This window comes from Hyalella azteca, unplaced genomic scaffold, assembly GCF_000764305.2.
Source record: "Hyalella azteca isolate HAZT.00-mixed unplaced genomic scaffold, Hazt_2.0.2 contig12776, whole genome shotgun sequence".
NCBI classification, from domain to species: Eukaryota; Metazoa; Arthropoda; class Malacostraca; order Amphipoda; family Hyalellidae; genus Hyalella; species Hyalella azteca.
Window position 1 is genome coordinate 1 of NW_025942723.1, and position 18,607 is coordinate 18,607.

Genomic DNA, 18,607 nt, shown 5'->3' on the forward strand with positions numbered 1-18,607 from the left:
TAGTATAGTATAGTATAGTATAGTATAGTATAGTATAGTATAGTATAGTATAGTATAGTATAGTATAGTATAGTATAGTATAGTATAGTATAGTAAGTTTATCATTGTATCATAAGTATTGCATAAATATGTTATATATAGGGTATCGTGTTGTGCTACAGTACAGTACAGTCTGTACAGAACAGTATGAATGACCACTTGTAGTATACCATATACGAAATATTAGCTCATTCAGTGTTTTTCTGTGTCTAGAAACCTTTTGCGGGATAATGAAAGGAAAATGTTTGTATAATAATATACCAATTCTGAGCTAAAGTTTACGAGAATTTGGACCTAAGCTAAGTAGTGTAATATAGCTAAAGCAGACGTCGTGCTGTATTCGTTTAAAAACGCATGGTTGCTCTTTTAACGGCTCTTTGAGATTTTTTACTTTCAATATTTTTCAACACGTTGACTCCGAAGTGGTACATATGCGTACTACGAAATGTATTTCTCCAGGACGAAGTGGTGCATAATTCAGGTTGCCTAAAATCGGCCAAATCCGGGAACAAAAAAGGCCAAAAAAGGCCGATAACTCAATATATACTAGTTTATTTATAGGTTCCGCTATAAAAATTCCATTTATTTTCTTTTTCCAGTACTTAAAATTCAATTAGGAAGTACCCATATCATAAATTTTAGCCGGCCAACGCAATTGAGAAAAACTAAATCACGGAATTTGTCCGGAAAAAATAACCGTCTGGCAACCCTGTTTAAAAACATTATAAAAATGAAATAATAGTACAAGATGAAGCAATCGTAGTCAACGTGTTAATTGGTCTGCATGCCTTTACAATTTCAATATGTGAGTCAGATTAATTTAACTTGATAATGATGTTTTGCATCATGACACCCTATAAAGTTATAAGCCTACATGCCCTCGGCAGGTCGCGCACTGGCTTCACGCAGGAGAACCTGGAGCGGCTGGAGAAGGTGTTCCGTCAGGCGCTGGGGCACAAGCAAGAGCTTACCTTCGACGACTTCAAGAAGATCATACACTCCAGGAATGTGAGTCTACAGTAGATAAGTAGATCATACACTCCAGGAATGTGAGTCTGCAGTAGATAAATAGATCATACACTCCAGGAATGTGAGTCTGCGATAGATAAGTAGATCATACACTCCAGGAATGTGAGTCTACAGTCTGCCGCCTATATAACTCGTTGCTACAGATCGTGAAGCAAGCCAAAAGTGAATACATTCGTGATTAATAAAGGAAAAAATATTGTGAAATTGAATTATAATTGCATAATGAACAAATTTTTATTAAAAATTAAAGAAACAAACTCCTTCCAAGATACAATGTCATCAAAACTAATAACTTGCCACGATCGCGGACGTATCATGAAAATATTCTAATGTGTTTCATGTCCAAATTTGCCGAAAAAGAAGAGTATATTGAAATAACATCATTCCAAAATTATTGAATAATGTTATATAAAATACACAAAAATTGGAATATTGGATATAAATGTACAGGTAAATACAAGATTTAAAAATTAAGGGCATGGTCGTGTTGTTGTTTCTTCATAAATTATTAACCAACTAATATTGTCACTGACTTTGATTTCAAGTTGTACGGGCAGGAAAAAATCGACCGAATTTATCGTACTTTTTTGAGTTTGTGTTTTTGCCGTTGAGCTTGTATAATACCATTCCCAAATGTCTGTTTGTTAGCATAATATTAAACATTTTTGTTTGATTCTGAACCAATATGACTTTATCATTCGAAATAACTCTACATTATTTCGTTTCTCAGTGTTTCGCAAAACTTAACGTATCTAATTTGCCAAGGGCACCGAAATTGTCATTAGAGAAATTCCACGTCCAATAACTTTTTGCCGACCATTTCGCTACCGCAAATTATTGGGAAGGTGAAAGTGATTTCTTTATATCTTTTACGGCTAATTCTTGATAGGCCTTGTTTTTGCGCGCTGTAGGCGACGCTGCTTGTTTGAACAATTGCGAGCCCGTACTGGAAATCGTATGAAACTAGACGGAATATTTGGATTTCGCCAACACGTACCGCAATGTTCTAGAAAAGGTGACGCGCGAAAATCGTTCAGAGATTTGATGTTTCGTTATTTTCATATATATTATGTTGAATTTTAAATACCCGTGTTGATTTTCATTCATATTTTGCGTGTTTCATCTATCTGTTCCCCAATTATAACTTGTAAATAATTCGTTAGAAACACGCACAGTCCGTGTGCTATCGGGCGCTTCTCGAACGCACTGATTGTGTTTACGTGACAACCTTGAACGCTTGGTTATGTAATCATTGAATATTATATAATCATTGAATATTATATAATCATTGAATATTATAGGACTTGGAAAAACTTAATGTTTATGAATTAAATTCCAAAATTGTTTTAGGTTATGAGATCTTACCGCTCCTCTCAACATCAGATTAGTCTTTTCTAGCGGCTAAACATCAGCAAGTTTGCGTGAAACGAAGTACACACAATTAAGGTGGCCGATTATTTCTCTGCAAAAAACTTCTCTATAAAATCTGGTATTGTTTGCATTATAGGTGAGCCATGATCAATAATTTAACGGCCAGCTTCTCATCAGTTCGAAAAAACTCAGTTATAATAAACAGAAATGCCAACATTCAACATAATAAATAATTTTTTAATTTGAATGTTAATAATTCTATAATAACTCTGAGTTTGAAAACTTTCTGAAAGTTTTAATGTAATCAAATATCGCTAAAACCTCCTAAATTATTTAGCTCCAAAATAAGTTAGCTGTAAATAATTTAAATGTTTTATTCAGTCCTAGTTTTAGCATCGAATATAATGTAGAGTATAGGCATCGAATATAAAGTAGAATATAAGCATCGAATATAAAGTAGGATATAAGCATCGAATATAATGTAGAGTATAGGCATCGAATATAAAGCTATAATACAAGCATTGAATATAAACCCTTGACTGTGCAGTCGTTCTTTGCGGAGCGCGTCTTCCACATCTTCGACCGAGACAAGAGCGGCTCTGTGTCGCTGTCAGAGTTCCTAGGCGCCATGCAGCAGTTCGCTGGCCAGTCCCCCAACGACAAGTTCAAGTTCCTCTTCAAAGTTTACGATCTGGATGGTCTGGATGCATTGCTTTATCATCAAATTGTTAAGATTCTTATTAGAAAATATGATTATTCTCAACTGAATAGCTTCCTATTTGATTTTTAGAATAGAAGTATGCAAAACCAGCGAGTAGGACGGTAAGGTATTTTTGATTCGCGAGCACTAGAAATACGCCGTAGGTCAGCGTAAAAATTGTCATCACATTCCGATCTTCTGGCCGTTGAAAATGAACTCGCGACTAAATGGGCTTTTGGCTGATGAATTGCCTTATGCCGGGCGAACGAATTTCCCCGACACTTATAATAGAATAAAATAAAAGTATCAGGGCTGAAGAAATAGGCCCATGGCCTGTCGCTGATTCTTGTACATTTCGTGTCTTGATTCGCAGGAGATCTATAAACTGGCCTATTGACCAGCTCTTTTCGTAACTGACGTTGGTTTGATCTCGACTGGACGTACAAGTTCTTAAGGTGCTAGGCATTTCAAGACTGAACATATGCTCCTTCATAGCTGTGCCTAGTTTATTATTAAAACTTGGATAAATTTCGTTTCAGTCATAGAGTAAATGGTTGGTGGGTTGTCGTATTAGTAGTTAATAAATAAATCCAGTTATGTCGGACATTTGAAGTCATTACTGACGAGTTGACTCATTGCTGGCGGTCGAATTATTGCTGACTAGTGAACTTTTTTCTTTTTCGTTGGAAGAATTGCGTTCTTATCCCGATGTAATTATTTTTTTCAGTAATTTATGTTATTTTTGACGTATTCACTGTATTGCCGGCAGATGAATTAGGCTCTTGCGATCTTATTTGGTTATTGGCGGGTGAATGCTGTTCTATAGGCGGTTGAATTTCGCTGATATGTTGGCTGCTGAATTGCGTTGATCTACCACGCATTGTGCTGTTGTTATCCATGGCCCTATTGACGCTATGGACTTGCGCAGAGGACGGGTTCATCCAGCAGGAGGAGCTGCAGCAGGTGCTGCAGGCGTGCATGGAGGAGAACGGCATGACGTTCACCAAAGAACAGATCCAGGACCTCACACAGGCGATGTTTGACGACGCCGATGCTGCGAATGAAGGCAATATCACTTACGATGCTCTCAAGTTCCAGCTCGAGAAACACAACGGGCTGCTCGAGAATCTTTCAATAAGGTGAGGTTAATTAAAGACTGAATTATGCTAATTTTAACATGAATATACACAGAGATCTGGCAACCAAAGTGGCTTCGGCCGGATAAGATCTCCATCGCACTTGGAATCAATCAGTTCCAGTTTCATTTAGAACAAACTACACTATTAAGATAGTTTATAAAAATTGGCTGCCATTGAAAAGATCACAATATCTTCTGAAACTAATTTATACAGCTTTCTGGCGTTGCAATAATTCATTATTAACTCGCTTATAAATAGTCGACTTAAAAGTCATTCCCAGAACTGCTCGTTGCTTTGGAAAACGAGCACAGGTTCGTGCTCCTCCACGGACGGACAGACAGACGGACGGACAGACGGACAGACGGACATGGCGAGCACAATAGTGCATTTTTTCCATAAATGAGAAAATGCGCTAAAAATATATGTTACATTATAATTTCTGTTAGTTATGAATAGCTAAAAAAAATTAGTTGGTATATAGGATTGTAATTTGTGTGGCGTCGCAGCATCGACCGGTGGCTCGTGCCTCCCGAGCCTCTCGAGGACCAGCAGCCTTCGCTCCTGACGAGGCTGAAGAAGCTGAAGCCGTACCAGCTGAGCCTGCCCTACATCAAGAACAACTACGTCCTCCTGTCTTTCCTTGTCGTCTACACCGCCGTCAACTTGAGTCTCTTCATCTCTCGGGCCATTGAGTATCGCGAGTCCAACGGCTACACCATCGTAGCCAGGGCGTGTGGTAAGTTGCTCGTTATAATATTGTTCAGAGTTAAATTTCATATGTACTTATTTTCTTAATATACATCGTTATTCATGATAAAATTGCTTTAGAAACCGCGGCCCGGAGTACAAACGGACTCAAAAAATGTATTGGCTCCCTTAAATGTATGTTTTGGTTTCTTAATTGAATAGTTCCCGGCTTTGAATATTATCTTTGTTACTTTGAAATTATTAAATTATATGCGATAAATGTACTGCGGTATTTTTTATCAGGTTTATATATATAGTTGCATCTGTGTTTCAATATACTTTTTATTCTTTCAATTTTAAAACTTTTGACGAAACATGACTCCGGAACATTTTCTGTGAAGACATTGTGAATTTAATATGCATTTCTTTTCTCTGAAATTCTTGGCGATTGCTTACTATAGATGCTTGCGTTGCCCAGGCCAGTGCCTGAACCTGAACTGCACGTTGGTGCTGGTGCTGACGCTGCGGGAGACCCTGACGCTCCTGCGCACGCACGGCGCCGGCGCCTTCCTGCCGCTGGACCATCACTTGTATCTGCACAAACTCTGCGGCAGCCTCATCTTCTGGCTATCCCTCCTGCACTCTCTCATGCATCTTATCAATTTCGGTATGTGATTATTATTAATTTTTTTAGTGATATTTGTTTTTATTCATTATTCAGAGTATTCGTTCCTTATTTTTGTCAAATTAAATGAGATATATTTTGCTGTCTGTGCTTTGGTCCGCTGCCACATTCAAAACTCAATTGCGTTATTGAGACACTTTATGTTGCGGTGAAGAATCATCGCTCTCTAGTATTGCAGTATAATTATATTGTACATATAGTGTACTGTAGTACAGTTATATTGCACAAGCAGCGTACTGCAGTACACTTACATTGTACAGGCAGTGTACTGCAGTACAGTTACATTGTACAGGCAGTGTTCTGCAGTACCAGACGTCACCTGGGGAGATCAACGACCACAACTGTAGTCTAGCGCAACTGCTGCTGACGGACTGCCCCAAGCGCCTGGGGTTGGTGGCAGGCTGGGCCAACCCCACGGGGATGCTGCTGATGCCCGTCCTCTCCATCATGGTCGTCTGTTCCCAGCCTTTCGTCCGCAAGTCGGGCTACTTCGAGGTATAAAACTTATCAATCTTTATGGATAGGCCTTAGTTATTATAATATTAATTACTATTTCCGAGTTTATTACGAATTATCATTATTAATTGGCGTTGATAATAAAATGAAGTCGGCAATCTACAAGTCTGATATGAATTTTTTCTCACAATACGCATTTGTTCTACTGGACACACCTGCTCTACGTGTTGTTCTTCTCTGTCTATACGCAGGTGTTCTACTGGACACACCTGCTGTACGTGTTGTTCTTCTCTGTCTATACGCAGGTGTTCTACTGGACACACCTGCTGTACGTGTTGTTCTTCTCTGTCTATACGCAGGTATTCTACTGGACACACCTGCTGTACGTGTTGTTCCTGACGCTGACGGTGCTACACGCGCCCAGGTTCTGGATGTGGGTGTGCGTGCCAGGCGTATTGTTCCTGCTCGAGCGTATACATCGCACGCTCGTCATGCGCTCAGGCCGCGGCCGCACGCACATCAGGTGAGCGTGACGAGCGTACACTCACAGAAATGGGTGAGACTTTGTCGAAATTGCGATGAGCTTTTACCCTTGTTTGTGTCATCACTCTGCTGACAGTATGACTCATTCATTTTTCCGCGTGCATTAATACCTTCAGAGTGCGGGTGGAGCTACATCTTCAGCATTTTCAGAAGATTTCACAGGAAGCGCTTTTATTTTCTAATAAAAATCCTTAAGCTTTGGAATTAATATCCTATCTTCAAAGCTCTAATTCTCAAGTAATATTAACCCCGCAGCTCCGGAGTGCTGCTGCCCTCGAAGGTGGTAAACCTGGTGATCCAGAGGCCACCGAACTTCCAGTTCCACGCTGGGGACTTCGTCTACGTGAACGTCCCTGCGATAGCCAAGTACGAGTGGCATCCCTTCACCCTGTCGTCCGCTCCTGAGCACGACGGTGAGTCCTGCTCGGGTAAATGACATGGGTAAATATTCGGGTAAATATTCACTGTAAATGACATGGGTAAATATTCACTGTAAATGACATGGGTAAATATTCGGGTAAATATTCACTGTAAATGACATGGGTAAATATTCGGGTATGTATTCACTGTAAATGACATGGATTTGTGACCTTGTTATTCTGCCAATATTTAGAGGCCAGGATCAAGTTCCTCTGTTTTACTACTGATGAAAGATAAAAAACTCGAGAGCAATTTACGCATATGTCTGCCAATTGTTTCGTCGACTTGCATGGTTCATTGATAATATAAATTCTTTTGTACTTCATCAAAATCCACAAAAAATTTTCTCCAGACTCAACCAAATGAAGGAACACATTTTACTTGTGAACGTTCGCAATTTAATTTGAGGTGCTGTGTTTTCTATGTGACGATGTTAATTCAATTGTTGATAGCTTGCTTGAGTATATACTCGATCTCATATCTTTCAATTAACACTTAATGTTCTGACGGGACCGCTCCTTCCAACCCACTAGATTCGAACTGCATTGACGTCGGAAAATATATCCGTTGGCAAAGAGTCAAATTATCTATCATTGAAATTACGTCGAATGTTGATGTAGAAGGAATGCTGTATGTTTGCCGTACAATGAAAGATTTACACACATCATTTCACTATCCCTCAGCAAGTAAACAGAATAATAATTTATATTATGGAATTTATTCAGGTAATCGCGCAATAACACGATTATCACCCTGCAGGTGCGCTGTGGCTGCACATCCGTGCTGTGGGTGAGTGGACTAACCGCCTGTACGACTACTTCCAGCGGCAGCAACACACCAACGTCTGCTCGCCGCGCCTACAGCAGCGCGAGTGAGGACTGAGGGTTGACTTGCCCACTTTTTATTTGAAAATGTTTTATAAGTACGGAATGTAAAACATTAGAGTCGGGATCTCATCCAATGGAACGATATTATTTTAAATGGAAATCAACTCATATATGCGTTGCTGAAAGCCTGTTGCTTAGTGATCGTCGTTCGTTCTGTTCACGATAGTATTTATTTTCCCGTTCTAATCATGATATACAGAGTTTATAATATTCTCTTTTATAAATATCATTACAAATCTCTCAAGTTGATTGATAACTTTTCTCGTACTATTTTTGATTGTACAAATCTTAATAGTGCATAACATAATTACGACCATTAAAGCGCTCAAAATAGATTTCATCTTTAAATGAGGATGTAAGCCTGGACGATGTAAATCATCGCAGCCCACCAAAATTTCCGGTTTCGTTTTAATATTAGTTTTACCTATCGTTATAATGTCCAGCTGATACTTTTATGACTCAACAGATTATATATATACGTCTTTTGCAGGCATGGAGGTGACGCTGCCGAAGGTGAGGCGCACGTCAGGAAGGCTGACGCTCCAACTTTCCTAGTCGAGTGAAAGAAATATAATGTTGATTAACTGCTTCCAGGTAAAGTTTCGTTATTCAAACAAAAATTCCGGGAACGCAGGACGGAAGCCGAGTAAAGGTCTTAAGACAAATGCTAGGGGAGAAAATATACACAATTAATTCCTGAGGTTTATAAATAACTATTTGATGAGTTATGATGTCGGAAGTTATTTTCAAAAGGAATCAGATCATGATTTTCCTGACCAATATTTTTGAAAACAAGAACAGAATAAAATTATAACCATTGAACATGAAGGACAATGTACAAAATCAAAATTAAAAATCTGCTGAATAAAAAAGGCAGATGAACTTGATATTCAAACTTGCCCACTGTGCAAATATTTAGGCTTAGGTTCATTAAGAATGTAAGAGTTTTATCTAATATACATGCAGAGATATTTCCACAACTATTGGTGTAGGGATCGCCAAGGCCAGGTGTACCAGGACCTTTTCACCCTTCAATCCTATTTAAAAAGCCGCAATAAGCATGTTGAACTTTTCCCAAATGCCGTCAACGTCAATATAGATGTGTAATGGGTTACAACTGTTATCCCTTCGCCACCCTCGAAACTCAAATGAATTACGACTTTTAATAAGTCACCCCTTGTTCGGGGACCGCTGGCACGCCCCATTTCAGCTGGCTGCTCGTGACAAACCTGAGTTAATTCATCAATAAAATACTACTTTAAAAATTTTCCTTCATGAAACATTGCTTCTCTATTGCTATTTGATTGACTGCAATGAGTGGGACGGCTTGATGCCTACATTCTGCAATTATTTACTGTGACATGGAACATAGGCCTATTTCTTCAATGCCGACACTTCTATTCTGTTCTATTCTATAAAGACTGGTCTTCCAGCCTGTCTTCTTCTCCTCATCTCCACAAATTAAAAGTTTCATTGAAAGGTGAAAATTCTTTTAACATAATGCACCTTTTCTATCTGAGAGACAGTGTTTTCGGCCGTGTCCATAATTTGAGAGAGGCAGTTTGTCTATTTTAAGAGACTGTGTCGATTATTTGGGAGTCTGTATCAATTATTTGAGAGTCTGTGTCTATATTTTGAGAGATATTGTCTATATTTTGAGAGTCAGTGCGAACATTTTGAGAGGGAAATTTATACTTAGGAATTTTCTCCAAGTAGCTCGCTTGTTTGGAAGAAATGTTGCTGCCACCAACCAAGCTTTTGACGGCGACGGTTGCCACCAAACTTCTACCCCCGGCGGTGCAAAAATGCAGCCTCAAAGCGGCGCTGCAGTCAAGGCGGGTCACCCGCTCAGCCAAGATGGAGGAACGTTCTTCAATTCCGCGGATCAGTCCGTGGAACTTACATACAAGTAAGCATTATACCCTCGTTTACTTTTGTTAATGTTCAGTTACCGCTTCTCCAATAATCTGCATTTCTTTATACACCTTATAGGAGACCTAATTGCATTTCTATCTGGAGATATAATAATCAAAGACGATATGTTAAAGGTTCTGTTTAATTTTTCAGATTTGCTTGCTTATGGTTGGGCTGCTAGAACGGCTCTAGAAAAAAGCTGTAATTGTGTCTGATTTTTGTTTTCTAATGAGAAAGGCGCGTTTTATCGATTAAATTAGAGTAAATACCGTAAAAATGCACGCTCGGCCAAGATGGAGGAACCGTGAAAATGCACACGATGAAAATGCATACATTCTGTAAACTGTATTTGTAACGAACTTTCTTGTAGGCTAGTGCTTTAGGAGCGTTCGCTAAGCTATTTCAAGACGCGCCATAATGGCAGGATATTAATTATATTAATATTCGTTTACGCGTCATGTAAACGAATATTGCATGACGTACGGTTCCTGGAAAGAAATTACAAGAAAATACATAAGAAAAATATACAAGGAATAATTGATGATATTATTGATATATACATGAGATGAGTCAAATGACGATGTATGAACCAAAACAAATTAATAACAATGAAACGGAATAATCAATAATTTAAGTAATCAAATAAATATAACTAACGATTAGCTTGGTTAATCGAGTACTTCAGGCATCTATAACAGTATTCATGTTTCTGCCTTTTATGCTGCTCCTTACCAAATGTTATAGTTGCTCACTGTGAGCAATGTTCTTACCCTATATATGTGTAACATACTCTTACTTTACCTATTGCCCTTACGGCCTTACCGTATGCTATTGCTGCTCTATAAGTAAGTAATATCTGTATACCCTATGTGTGCTATGTTGTTACCCTATGCTCCTTACCCTATGCTATTGTACCTCTATGTAATATCTGTACCTATATGTGTTATGTTGTTACATGTGTTCTGTTGTTACCCTGTGCTTTTTACTCTATGCTATTGTTGATCTACGTAAATAATATCTCTACCCTATAAGCGTTATGTTGTTACCCTATATGCTCCTTATACCCTATGCAAATGTTGCTCAATGTAAGTAATGTCTACCTATGTGTGCTATATACACATATACTACTACATACACACTACTATACACATTATGCTACTAAACTTAGTTATTATTTCAGATCGTTGGTATTTCCAGAAGTATTTGAAGTTTGTTTATTCTAATCATTTGAGGTACATGAGAGTGAAGCCTGCGGTGGTGATGCTGGACATGCCGGGCTCAGACGAGGAGGGGGCGAGTGGACCCCCGAAGGGGGGCAGGAAGATGGGGGGCAGCCCTGACCCCCGGGGGGCGCTGGGTGCCCGACACGCCATGGGTCCTGATAATGACATTCACGGTGAATGCTTGACCAGGATAATTTGATTTAAAATGGACGTTATTCAGTTAGTTACCGTCAACTCGTGTATGTGAGGGAATTTATTAAACTAATTCAGAAAGTTACTTAGTTAACTATTAACTTGCTACAACAACGGACGAAAATACGTAAAGTAATCTCCACTATGTCTTTATTTCCTTGTCTCTAACAATGCGGAACAATAATACTAGATTTGATGACCTATATATACTTGCTTTCTACCGTATGATTCATTCTTATCTGTGACTGTTTCATAAGCATGATTGGTAGAACAGGAAATTATTTACATATTATTCATTTCGAGCATACATGTAAACAAAATTGAGGCTTCTAAAAATTACCCTAAACAAGATTGAACGAGAAAATAATTACCCTAAACAAGATTGAGGCTTCGTAGGGTAATTATTTTCCCTGTCATGGCGCAGCAGAAGTTGGGACTTTTGGGACTAGGCCACCAGCCGATGGCAAAAGGACCCGGCGTGTGAGTCGGCTGGAGGAGGCCGAGGCCCTCGGTAGGCACATCGGAGAGCCTCTTGAGGTATAAGTAATCAATTAATTTGATCTATGATAATTTCTAGCGTTATTGGCTTGGCGGGTGAAGCTATAATGATTGGATGAATGATGGCAGAGTTTTTTTTAATGGACTCCATTGATCACATGCTGAATGCTGAGGCTATGATGAAGAAAGACGACATTGAGCGAGAGCAATAACTCTGAGAAATATTTTAACGTTTTTTTACCGGTTTTAAATGAGATGAGCTGGATAGTATAAGGAACTGTGCTCAGTTAAATGTTCACCTCAAATAACAACGATTCTATATGTAATATGATAACTTTTTAAAAATCTTTAGTCAGTATTGGTCTTAACCCCTGCATTTAGGATCTGGGACGTTTTTGTGAGTAGGACTGTCATAAAATTGTTGAATGTTATGGGGTAGACGTACCAATCATTTTCAATACTGGCAATTGTTATTTTTAGATTTAATTTATTTTATTGTAGGTTAATTAACTCGACATGTACGACAATTACGTTACATCGTTCCCGTCATGTTAACGCCATGTTCCCGCAATGTTAAGGCCATGTTAACGCCATGTTCACGTCACGCCATATTCACGCCATATTCGCGCCATATTCACACCATATTCACACCATGTTCACTCCATTTTTAAGCCATATTCATGCCATCTTCACATCATGATCACGCTGTGCTCACGAAATTCTGCTACCAGGTCTACTTAGACGGGCCCTTCGGCGCACCTTCTAGCCACATCTTCGGCGCCCAGCATGCGGTGCTCGTGGCGACCGGCATCGGCGTGACGCCCTTCGCCTCCATCCTGCAGTCCATCATGCACAAATATCTCAAGGCGCGGCATACATGTCCCAAGTGCCACCACTCCTGGACCTCCGTCATCCCTCACTCCGTCATGAACCTGCGCAAGGTCAGTCGCTCCATTCTTATGGACATGCCACCGTAGTGCAATGGGGCAGGGTGTAGTGATTACAGTTCAGAGTACCAAGATTGGAGCAGAGAGGTGCGGGTTTGATCCCAGCTCTGTGCGCCAGTTTCTGGTCAGAATCAGCAAGGAGGCGGGGGCGGTTAAGCACAGCAGAATTGTAGCAGTGAGTTGCGCGTTCAAGACCGCAAAATGCAGTGAACGTTCTGTGATGATAAGAATCGGCGACAGGCCTACGGCCTACTAAACGCTGAAACAGCTATTATTATTATTATTATTATTATAGTGCCACTGTGCGCGCAAGGGTTACGGTCATGAAGAGGAGCTAGCCGTAGGTTCGAGCCTCGGGAAGCTCAGTTTATTTCTCGGTGTTGCTGGTGGGAGGCGCTTAGTAGCCGTGGAGAGTGACAATTTCAGCTTGGCCTTGGGTTGGAGTCAGTAAACGAACTCTGGGTTACGTGCTACCTGGGGGGATCTTGAAGCCTTAAGTTACAATTTCACAGGAGCCCTGATTTATTTGAAAAGTATAATATGCAACCACAGCTAATTTTCCTGTGCATCTTAGGAAGTAGAGTGATGTCTAATCTACTGCCAACACCTGCTGAAATTAGCTCGTCGAGCAGCCTGGAGTCATAGCATGGATGGTTCGTTGCCATTTGATTTTGATCACTAACGAAAGTAACTGCTATAACCTTCAATTTTTATGAACATACAGTTCATGCGTGCATAATCATCGGTCCAAAATGATATCAATCAAGATCAAATGATATCATCCAAATTAAAATAAGTCAGAATCAATTTTGTATGATTATAATCCCAGCTGCGGGCGAGATACTTCTTCACTCTCTTCCGAGTAGTAATTTTGTTATTTTCATTGCTACGCATTTCTTTTTTCAATTTTTATGATAAAAATACGATGGTAACAAAATTTGGCAAGAATGAACTTAAAACAGCCTGCCAATAATGAGTGTTCAAAATTTTAAGCTAGCTTTTGCGATATCGTTCATGGTTTCCCGTTCAAAATCCTGTTAAAGGAAAAATTCGTAAATATCTTGTAATTTGGTGGAATGTTGCAATTACCAGTAGCTTGGTCCACTAATTGATGTAAGTTTTAAATATTTTTATATTCGACATCTGCTAGCTGTCAAGTACTGATGCAGCGTCAGCAGGTGGGTTATATCAGAACGTGAATTTGATCTGGATGAGCTGGATGATTTCTTTGAAACATGAATCTTTTCAGGCTCGATAAGTTGATTTCTTTGAAACTTGACTCTGGCACACAATGGATTCATATATAGAAAGTGAATCTGATCTGGATGGGCAGGTGGATTTCTTCTGGATCAACCGGGACCAGAGATCGTTCGAGTGGTTTGTGAACCTGCTGTCGCAGCTGGAGATCGAGCAGGCCGAGCAGGGTGGTGTACTCGATCGTTTCCTCGACATGCACATGTACATCACCTCCGCCCTGCAGAAGACCGACATGAAGGCCGTCGGCCTGCAGCTCGCGCTCGACCTACTTCATGAGAAGGTAATACCACGATTATTAATTAGCGAACAATATCAGTTTAATGGTATAGACGCGTGTTGTAGAACAATATCAGTTCTTGATATGACGCGTGTTGTAGAACAATATCAGTTCTTGGTATGACGCGTGTTGTAGAACAATATCAGTTCTTGATATGACGCGTGTTGTAGAACAATATCAGTTCTTGATATGACGCGTGTTGTAGAACAATATCAGTTCTTGATATGACGCGTGTTGTAGAACAATATCAGTTCTTGATATGACNTGGCACCTCGATGTCGGCTCATCTCATCCTGGGGCTGGAACAGGTCCCAAGCTGTCTCTTATACACATCTAGATGTGTATAAGAGACAGGATGTGGGGTGCGGGATGTGGGGCTCGGGGAGTGGGATGCGGGGTGTGGGGTGCGGGATGTGGGGCTCGGGGAGTGGGGTGCGAGGTGTGGGGCTCGGGGAGTGGGATGCGGGGTGTGGGGTGCGGGATGTGGGGTGCGGGATGTGGAGCTCGGGGAGTGGGGTGCGAGGTACGGGATGCATAGTGAGTCAGGATGCGCCTGCATTATCTGTACTCATCATTTTTAATTTCATCCATTTTGTGATTGTGATTCTTGCATTTTACGTCAAATTATCTGAGCGAACGGCGCCGTATGAGATCAAAATTGATTCAGTCAATCGTGAGCGTTCCTGAAAATGGTCTAGACTTGTAAAAACTTTAATAAAATTTCTGTTTTATTCTGTTAATTCATCATAAATGATTGTAGGTCTTATTTGATTAAAAGAATTTGTTACAAAAAATCCATACTATCACACAACTCTGCAATGCAGTACTTATAAGCGCTATCGCTGCTATCTTCACAATTACGATAAAATTAAAATATAATAAACGGAATTACAAAAGTTATCAAAATTAGTTAGGCCTTTAAGGCGGTTACTAAGCGCCTTAAAGGTCGACCATTTCTGGATTCGACCACACCTCCCATCACCTCTGATTAGGATAGAAATGCTCAAAATTGGGAATATATGTAGAACCGTTGACGATTGGATAAGCCGACGGTTGAAAACGAGCGGGAATACGACTCTAATGACTCATTCATTTTCAAAAGAATAATTCAGAAATGTTTGGAGTAGCGATCAATGAAGAATAAATAGTTAAACCTGCATACATCAAGAAAATGGTTGAAAAGTCGCACGCTCTACGAACATCGGGGTGCAAAATTATATACTTCCGGATAACAGCTGGAAGAAAAAATTTGCATTATTTATCTTAATGTCTGCAAATTGAAAATAATTAGCCAGGATAGCATTCCGAATTTTAGCATTGTATCTTATTTATGAGGGGAGTTATTGAACCTAGTAATAGTTAAGAAACTCCATAAGCGACTATCCCGCTGAGCGCCTTGATGCAGTCTTAATACTCCCCGAGTGAGCAGGGGTGTTGTTTACTGCACTGTTGTAATAGAATAGAAGTGTCGGCATTGAAGAAATAGGCCCATGGCCTGTGGCCGATTCTTGAACTTTTCGTGACTTGATTCACAAGGGATCCGGCCTTTGGAACCCGATCTTTCCATAGCTGACGATTGATTGAGATAGCACCGGACTTATTGCCTGGTCCGTAATTTGCTAGGCATTTCAAGACTGAACATATGCTCCTGCCTGCCCCATCAGTGGCTGATAATCTCGAAACTCTAGCCAACATTTTTACAACATTTCTAATCCATGCCACCACAGGGAGCGCTTTTATTTTCTAATAAAAATCCTTAAGCTTTGGAATTAATATCCTATCTTCAAAGCTCTAATTCTCAAGTAATATTAACCCCGCAGCTCCGGAGTGCTGCTGCCCTCGAAGGTGGTAAACCTGGTGATCCAGAGGCCACCGAACTTCCAGTTCCACGCTGGGGACTTCGTCTACGTGAACGTCCCTGCGATAGCCAAGTACGAGTGGCATCCCTTCACCCTGTCGTCCGCTCCTGAGCACGACGGTGAGTCCTGAGTCTCCTTTACTGTAAATGACATGGGTAAATATTCGGGTAAATATTCTCTGTAAATGACATGGGTAAATATTCGGGTAAATATTCACTGTAAATGACATGGGTAAATATTCGGGTAAATATTCTCTGTAAATGACATGGATATGTGACCTTGTTATTCTGCCAATATTTAGAGGCCAGGATCAAGTTCCTCTGTTTTACTACTGATGAGAGATAAAAAAGCTCGAGAGAAATTTACGCATATGTCTGCCAATTGCTTAGTCATCTTGCATGGTTCATTGATAATTTAAATTATTTTATAATTCATCAAAATCCACAAAAAATTTTCTCCAGACTCAACCAAATGAAGGAACACATTTTACTTGTGAACGTTCGCAGTTTAATTTGAGGTGCTGTGTTTTCAATGTGACGATGTTAATTCAATTGTTAATAGCTTGCTTGAGTACTCGGTATGATATCTTTCTATTAACACTTAATGTACTGACGGGACCGCTTCTTCCAACCCACTAGATTCGAACTGCATTGACGTCGGAAAATATATCCGTAGTCAAATTATCTATCATTGAAATTACGTCGAATGTTGATGTAGAAGGAATGCTGTATGTTTGCCGTACAATGAAAGATTTACACACATCATTTCACTATCCCTCAGCAAGTAAACAGAATAATAATTTATATTATGGAATTTATTCAGGTAATCGCGCAATAACACGATTATCACCCTGCAGGTGCGCTGTGGCTGCACATCCGTGCTGTGGGTGAGTGGACTAACCGCCTGTACGACTACTTCCAGCGGCAGCAACACACCAACGTCCACCCTCCGCGCCTGCCGCAGCGCGAGTGAGGATCGACTTGCCCAGTTTTCCGTATAAAATATATTATTTAAGTACGGAATGTAAAATTAGAGTCCGTATCGCATTCAAGGAGACGATATTATTTAAAATTGAAATCAATTCACACATACGTTGCTGAAACCCTGTTGCGTAGTGATCGTTGTTTGTTCTGTTCATAATAGTATTTATTTATTTTCTCGGCTCTGATCATCACATACAGAGTTTATACTATTCTCTTCTAGAAATATCATTACAAATCTCCCGAATTGATTGATGAATTTTCTTGTACTATATTTGATTGTGCAAATCTTAATAGTGCATAACATAATTACGACCACTAAATTGCTCATAATAGATTTCTTCTTTAAATGAGGATTTAAGAATGGACGATGGAAATCATCGCAACCCAGCAAAATTTCTGGTTTCATTTTGATATTAGTTTTACTTCTTATCATAACATTGAGCTGATACTTCACTTATCATCATAATATTGAGCTGATACTTCACTTATTATCATAATATTGAGCTGACACTTCTATGACTCAACAGATTATATTTACGTCTTTTGCAGGCCTGGAGGTGACGCTGCCGAAGGTGAGACGCAGGTCAGGAAGGCTGAGGCTTCAACTTTCCTAGTCGAGTGAAAGAAATATAATGTTGACTAACTGTTTCCAGGTAAAGTTTCGTTATTCAAACACAGCGATGATCATATATTCAAACAGGGTAATAATCATGTAATCAAAAAAGAGCAATAATCAAATATTCAAAATGAGCAATAATCATATATTCGAACAAAACAATAATCATATATGTATTTAAACACAGCCATAATCATATATTCAAACAGAGCACTGTTCATAGATTCAAACAGAGCAATACTCTTACATTCAAACAGAGTAATAATCATATATTCAAACAGAGCAATAAATAATCATATATTTGGTCTCGTAAGTTCCACCCGAAGAAGTGAAATCAAAATTCCGGGAACGCAGGACGGAAGCCGAGTAAAGGTCTTAAGACAAATGCTAGGGGAGAAAATATACACAATTAATTCCTGAGGTTTATAAATAAATCACCCCTCCCATCACCCCTCCCACCCCCTCCCTGCACAGGTGTTCCGACAGCTACAGGGGGAGGGGCGGGGGCGGGTCACGGTCTTCTACTGCGGACCGCCGGCGCTGGCGCGGACGCTGCGCTACAAGTGCGACGAGTTCGGCTTCGCCTTCCGCAAAGAAATTTTCTGACGTCTTCTCATGTATCCTGCTTAAATATTAATTATTATATGTAGTGTTTCTTCTTTTAATCAATGTCCAGAAATGTTCAAATTTGTTTTCAGAAATAATATACAAGAAGTATTGACCGAAATGGATATCTATTGCATATTTCTTATGCGCATTTTTCTTATCTCAATTTTATTATATATAATAACCAAGATTTATGATAATCTTAACATAACTATCAAGTTTCGGCATGGATCATAATAAGCAGAACCAATGGCGTAGCTCTCTTAATAATTTCACGCA

The 18,607-nt window shown here is 39.7% G+C and overlaps 1 protein-coding gene and 1 long non-coding RNA gene across 2 annotated transcripts; both read left to right on the plus strand.

Moving 5' to 3' along the window:
* Window positions 1-926: 926 nt before the first annotated feature.
* LOC108670378 (NADPH oxidase 5) lies at window positions 927-18,373 on the plus strand (the record flags this gene model as incomplete). Its single annotated transcript, XM_047883382.1, has 20 exons — window positions 927-1,047; window positions 2,987-3,137; window positions 4,068-4,278; window positions 4,785-5,014; window positions 5,444-5,632; window positions 5,943-6,145; window positions 6,466-6,629; window positions 6,905-7,062; window positions 7,829-7,940; window positions 8,447-8,515; window positions 9,689-9,865; window positions 11,103-11,266; window positions 11,710-11,822; window positions 12,515-12,724; window positions 14,064-14,267; window positions 14,615-14,787; window positions 16,085-16,242; window positions 16,980-17,091; window positions 17,656-17,689; window positions 18,197-18,373. Coding segments are annotated over 20 exons (3,085 nt in total), but the record flags the coding sequence as incomplete, so codon positions are not given.
* LOC125178789 lies at window positions 8,447-11,164 on the plus strand. The gene is made up of 3 exons (XR_007157022.1): window positions 8,447-8,469; window positions 9,673-9,865; window positions 11,103-11,164. It is a non-coding gene; the product is annotated as an uncharacterized LOC125178789 (long non-coding RNA).
* Window positions 18,374-18,607: the final 234 nt, after the last annotated feature.